The sequence below is a fragment of the Limulus polyphemus genome, unplaced genomic scaffold, assembly GCF_000517525.1.
Source record: "Limulus polyphemus unplaced genomic scaffold, Limulus_polyphemus-2.1.2 Scaffold2678, whole genome shotgun sequence".
NCBI classification, from domain to species: Eukaryota; Metazoa; Arthropoda; class Merostomata; order Xiphosura; family Limulidae; genus Limulus; species Limulus polyphemus.
The window spans coordinates 130,015-132,529 of NW_013668288.1; the positions used below are offsets into that span (position 1 = coordinate 130,015).

A 2,515-nucleotide genomic window follows, 5' to 3' on the forward strand; every position below is an offset into this window, starting at 1 on the left:
AATGTTACCAGTTGACAAACGAATCAGTTGAAGGATGACTGGTGTAGAGTTAATGTTTGTTCAATGTTACCAGTTGACAAACGAATCAGTTGAAGGATGACTGGTGTAGAGTTAATGTTTGTTCAATGTTACCAGTTGACAAACGAATCAGTTGAACGATGGCTGGTGTAGAGTTAACGTTTGTTCATTAAACTGATTCGTTTGTCAACTGGTAAAGTTTGGGAAGTTAAGAAGAAAAATAACCCTTGAGATATTCGTGAACAAAGTTAAATATATTAATACGGTGGGCCAACGATAAGTTTACGGACTTACAATGCTAAATTCCAGGGTTAAATTCCTCTCGGTGGACATAGCAGATAGCTCAAAGTGGCTTTGCTCTAAAAACAAACAAACAAATAATTATTGCGCATGACATAAATAGAGAATAAATGGACCGTCTGCTCCGTGCTCACCATAGAGATCGAACCCCGAGTTTTAGCGTTATAAGCCCGAAAACTTACTGCTGAGCTACCGAGTGTCTTAACTTATGAAAAATAAACAAAACTGGTTTTGAATAATAAGAAAACTACAGCCATCATCTAAAGATATAAAGAATATGCAATTCATAGTTACACGATGAAAACTTATGTTCATATTATTAAAAGAGTTATTCATCTTCCTGTAGTTCAAGAACTGGCGACATTTTACATCTTTGGAAACTTAGGCAAGTGAGATACATATGTCAATATTCCGAGAAAAAGAGCCTAATAATTAACATTAGATTTTACATCGTACTCGACGATAAATACATAAATAAAAGGGTGTAAGACTAAACTAGAATTAAAACTTGGTATTTAATGTATTAATATTCAAACCGTCTGCTTAAAGGTCAGTTGCAAGACAGTTGATCCATGGGGAAGCAGTGACAGCTGAAGCTTATGACAGCGTTTCCATCTACTTCAGCGACATCGTGGGTTTCACCTCAATCTCTGCACAGAGTACACCGATGGAGGTCAGTGGCTTGTTTTTATCCGCTTTACACCTTTTGAAAAGCACTTTCTGTATAGGGCCTCCTTGCTCGAAATGAGGTTGCACCTTATAATTTTAATATAATGTGTTTTTTCTTCATAAAGAACCCCTTATTGTTAGTTATGACACAAAGAAATGATCTTGTTTGAATTTCGCGCAAAGCTACACGAGGGCTATCTGCGCTAGCCGTCCCTAATTTAGCAGTGAAAGACTAGAGGGAAGACAGCTAATTATCATCACCCACCGCTAACTCTTGGGTTACTCTTTTACCATCGAATAGTGGGAGTGACCGCCACGTTATAACGCCCCCACGGCTGAAAGGACGAGAATGTTTGGTGGGACGGGGATTCGAACCCGCGACCCTCAGATTGCGAGTCGAGCTCCCTAACTACTTAGCCATGCCGGGCCTCAGCTGAGAAAGAAGGCCGGTAGAAAATTACTTGAAGTTAGCGATAAAGGGAAATATCGTTTAATGCTGCGAGTACCAGTCAGTACCTCTGCATAGGTCGAACGGTTCATGTGCTACGGCTCAAAATGATGGTAGGGGCGGCTCATGTCCCCATTTATAGCATTACATTATAATGCCGGTGTTGATGAGTTTCGTTGATAGTTACTTATTATTTTATTCTACAATGAATGAATGAAATAACTATGGAAACACAATCGATACATTTGCAGAAGTCACATAAACAATGAGTAACAGCAACTAAACGGCGAATTTATTGGTGGCACAAAACATTATCAAACATGCAAAAACAACAAAAACAAAGAAACAATAAGTTGTACAAATTACTAGCATTCTGTATGCAAGTCCTTTGCTTTACACAGATCATTACACTTCGTTTTCATGCTGCCAAGCAATGCATCAGAGTACAGTTATAAAATAATATCCTGTAATACCCGCCTTTTAATCTCTTCAGATTTTTAATAAGCCCTTGCTCATATCGGGATTTTGTGCAGAACAATATATGGTTGAGAGTGTTATACAAGAGTACCAATCTATGGTTGTGAGTGTTATACAAGAGTACCAATCTATGGTTGTGAGTGTTACATAAGAGTACCAATCTATGGTTGTGAGTGTTACATAAGATTACCAATCTATAGTTGTGAGTGTTACATAAGAGTACCAATCTATGTGTTGTGAGTGTTACATAAGAGTACCAATCTATGTGTTGTGAGTGTTACATAAGAGTACCAATCTATGGTTGTGAGTGTTACATAAGAGTACCAATCTATGGTTGAGAGTGTTACATAAGAGTACCAATCTATGTGTTGTGAGTGTTACATAAGAGTACCAATCTATGGTTGTGAGTGTTATACAAGAGTACCAATCTATGGTTGAGAGTGTTATACAAGAGAACCAATCTATGGTTGTGAGTGTTATACAAGAGTACCAATCTATGGTTGTGAGTGTTACATAAGAGTACCAATCTATGGTTGTGAGTGTTACATAAGAGTACCAATCTATGGTTGTGAGTGTTACATAAGAGTTTTTAAAGAAAAGGTA

The 2,515-nt window shown here is 37.7% G+C and overlaps 1 protein-coding gene across 1 annotated transcript in view; it reads left to right on the forward strand.

Moving 5' to 3' along the window:
* The window catches only part of LOC106467616 (atrial natriuretic peptide receptor 1-like), a gene marked incomplete at its 5' end in the record, with an annotated part of 119,125 nt that overhangs the window by 94,243 nt on the left and 22,367 nt on the right, over positions 1-2,515 (forward strand). The window contains one exon of the mRNA XM_013927977.2: positions 868-991. Coding sequence (XP_013783431.2) covers positions 868-991 — 124 coding nt within the window. The remainder of the gene's footprint in view (positions 1-867; positions 992-2,515) is intronic.